This window comes from Neophocaena asiaeorientalis, unplaced genomic scaffold, assembly GCF_003031525.2.
Source record: "Neophocaena asiaeorientalis asiaeorientalis breed wild unplaced genomic scaffold, Neophocaena_asiaeorientalis_V1.1 scaffold429, whole genome shotgun sequence".
Classification (NCBI taxonomy): Eukaryota; Metazoa; Chordata; class Mammalia; order Artiodactyla; family Phocoenidae; genus Neophocaena; species Neophocaena asiaeorientalis.
The window spans coordinates 2,178,554-2,181,947 of NW_020173550.1; the positions used below are offsets into that span (position 1 = coordinate 2,178,554).

The 3,394-nt window shown below is 60.0% G+C and overlaps 1 protein-coding gene across 1 annotated transcript in view; it reads right to left on the bottom strand.

Annotated features, from left to right (window-relative positions):
- The window catches only part of DOK2 (docking protein 2), a 4,664-nt gene extending 1,828 nt beyond the window's left edge, over nucleotides 1-2,836 (bottom strand). The window contains exons 1-4 of the mRNA XM_024747773.1: nucleotides 2,677-2,836; nucleotides 1,386-1,667; nucleotides 1,074-1,152; nucleotides 3-187 (exon numbers count right to left, since the gene is read on the bottom strand). Coding sequence (XP_024603541.1) covers nucleotides 3-187; nucleotides 1,074-1,152; nucleotides 1,386-1,667; nucleotides 2,677-2,739 — 609 coding nt within the window. The 5' untranslated portion in view covers nucleotides 2,740-2,836. The remainder of the gene's footprint in view (nucleotides 1-2; nucleotides 188-1,073; nucleotides 1,153-1,385; nucleotides 1,668-2,676) is intronic.
- Between the last annotated feature and the right edge of the window lie 558 nt (nucleotides 2,837-3,394).

Consider the following 3,394-nt stretch of genomic DNA (forward strand, 5'->3'; position numbering starts at 1 on the left):
ACCTTGTCCCGCCCAAAGCGCCGCAGGAACCTGTAGGGCCATTCATACAGCTGGGCGCCCAACTGAGGGCCGCCCCACAGCTCCAGGGCACTCTCCCCGGCCCGGAGGGTGTAGGATCCCCAGAGCCGGCACCTCTCACTGGCTTCTGTGGGTCTCACGGTCACAGCAAACTCCTTGCAGGGGGCCCCTGGAGAGAAGAGGGTAGACAAGGAGGCAGTTCATGGGAAGCAGCCGACCTGTCTCAACTCTGCCCTGCTTTACATAGCATGCCGGGTCTCCAGAAAAAGTATTATCCACAGCCCCATGACCCTGCAGCCTGCATCCTGAATGCTGAGCTGCCCCGCGCCAGGTCAGACTCCCTAAAATGCCAGGAACATCCCGCCCTCCCTCAGGAGGCATCATGCCCTAGCCACTCACACCCCGACCCCGTACCCACATCCTTCCTGCCCCTCTCACCAGAGCCACAGCCTTGTCTCCATCTCATCTCTCTCCCCAAGCCAGCTGCCTCCCCAGTCCCGACTGTCGCAGCTGACCCTGCCCTCCCAGCTCTCAGCCTACCCAGCCCCTGCCCATGCCATCAGGTGCCCTCCGAGAGGTGGAGCCTGGATGTCCCCCCCACCCCATGTCCACCTGCTCTCCCCACGCGCCCACCCCAAGGGCTAGACAGATAGCAGGAGGGGCCTTGCCCAGTCAGCAAAAAGCTCCCTTGCCGCAGGACAGCTCAAATCCACAGAAAGAAAACCATTCTTTCCACAGACAATCGCTCGGATGCCAACAAGGGAGAGTTCAAGAGCCCCACCTTCACCTGGACCCCTCAGCCGGGCCCTTTCCCACCAGCAGGGCCTGCACAAGAGGGAGTGGGCCAAGGGTGCAGGGCTGACATTTCAGGCAGGCCAGCCTCCCCGACCTTGGGCTGTGCCGGAAGCAGCGATGCGGAGAGACTGATAAGGGGGCTGGCCGGGGGCCGGGGGCAACCACAAGGCAGGAAGACTGAGCCAGCAGCCGGCCAGCCCTCACCTCCTCCCCACCACGCCCTGGAGAGAGCACCCCGGGAGCAAAGGCAGGGCCCTCACCTGTGGTCGCACTGCTGTACAATTCATTCTCCTCCATGCGGGGCCGGCCGCCCTTCCCCTTCAGCTCCTTCCTCTGGCCCTGGCGGGGAAGGCCCAAGACTCACCACCATGGCCAATCCCAAGCCCCACCACTGACCACCGCAAGCTTTCTTTCAAAACACACTCAGCCTACTGCCCTGTCTTTATTCTGAACTGGGATCCCTCACCCCCACCAAGGAACCACCTCCAGCATCCTGACCTTGGCTCTCACGACATCTGCCCACGGCAAGCATCCAGTGCCCCGTGCCCTTTCTACAGCCCTGGGCGACTCACGGGGAAGGCCAGGAGGCAGATGGCCTGTATCCAGTCACCCCGCTCTGCAGTGGGGGCCGCCAGCGCGTACAGGCGCTCCGTAGTCTCCAGGAAGAAGGTGCTGGTATCCCGGGGGCTGCTGGCCTCCCCTCCGGCCTCAGCCACCCGCAGGCAGTCACTGAGGCGGATGACCCTCCGGGGGGCCTCTCCCCGGCGAGGCTTCTCCGGGCCCTCCTGGAGCTCCAGCCGGGCCAGGGCGCAGCCCGACCCTCCGTACAGCGCCGCCCCGAACCGGCGCCATTTCTGCCCCCAGATGCGTAGCAGGTGGGGAGATGGAGAGATGGTGCCCAGCGGGGAGAGAAGGACCCGGGGGAGACAGAGGTGAAGATCGGGGGAGACCCAAGGAGGCAGAGAGCCTAACAGAGGCCTTAGGAGTTAGAAAGCATTGGAGATGCACCCCAAGCAACCCAATAAGAGGCCTACAATGACAGCAGAGAGGAAGCCAAAGGCAAGAAAGGCACAGGAGTGAGCCCCATGGAGGCGACTGCAGGGCGGCCGGGCAGGCCCAACCCAGGGGATCCAAGTCAAGAGGCAGAAAACCTGCGAGTCCCGGAGCCCAGAGGACTGAGGAGGGCAGCCCAAGGGCCCAGACTGGGGAGCATGCTTCTCATTCTCTGTGAGGCCCCATAGAAGGCCCTGTCCCCCGGAACCTCAGCTGACCCTCCTGAACCTTCCCGCCTCATCCTCTGACAAGTTAGGCCATGAAAGAGACAGAGAGAGGAACCCCGGGGTGTGTCCGCTGAGGGAAGGAAGACGTCCTCATTCAAGGAGGCCAAAGAAGGAAAAGGAGTTTGGGCACAATGGGGCCCTGGCTCCCAGAGACCCCAGTTCAAGTCCAACAGCAGCCAAACGTACCCCACTGGGGCAGGAAAGGAGGAAGGAACCTCCACGGCAACCCTGAAGTATCCCCTCCACTGTGCCTTCCATTCCCTCCCAAGGTGTCCCGGTGAGAAGACATCACCACAGAACAAGAAAGGCAAGAAAAGCAGAGTCAGAGCCCTCTTTTTCCCCCCTCCTCCCGGGGCAACGGCTATCAGCAAAGAGCACAGTTTGGAACCAGCTCGCAGAGGCAACAGCTGCTAAGGAAAGAGCCCTCCCAAGCTTTACTCTGGGCCCAATGTGGTAGATGGCACAGTCTCCACCATTCCATAAGGGTTTTGGAACATTCCGGGGCCTCCTCTCCTCCCCGGGGAAGTCTCTAGCAGCCCCCCAGCCCCTCGGCTCAGCCCCAGCCCAGCCGTGCTCTTCCTACCTTCCCAAAAGTCTGCTGCTGCTGGAGGTACAGGAAGCCCTGCTTCACCACCACGTCCTCCATCTTCCCACCATCCTGGGCCCCTGAGCTTCAGCTCTCTGCTTCCACTCCCGCCCTCTTTCTCTCCTCTCTGCCCTATGTTCCCCCTTCTCTCAAGTTCATTTCCTCTCTGCCTAGAGTTCTGCATTATTCTCGTCTGCTCAATGACGACAGGCTGATAAGCCCTGTGGTTTCTTGCTCTGTGTGTATGTGTGTGTGTGTTTTCTTTTTGATGAGTGAGTTTCACGCTCAAGCCTCCTGCATTTTCAGTGAGTAAGAGAGAATTTCCAAAAAGCCAAACTCCAGTGCTTTGGTGAGCAGCAACTCAGGTACAGAGACCCAGAAATGGAATTAGACAGTAAAACCAGTAGCCAAAGGCCCCCCGTGCTCAAGCTGGATGCTTAGCGTTACGGAGCTAGGAGAGAACTTAGAAATCAATCAGCCCAAGTCTGTCATTTAAAAATGAGGAGACAGGCTCAGGAAGGTCTGAGGGATGGGTTCAAGGCCACCAAACCAGAACCCAGGTCTCTCATCTCAGTAGGAGCTGAGCCACACTCACACACACTGGACACATGAGCCTCACCACTTTCACACACTCCACTGCAACAGTTTCAGTCTGTGGGGAGCACTCCCTGTCCCCCACAATGACACATGCTTACACCACCTCCTTGAGCTTCTA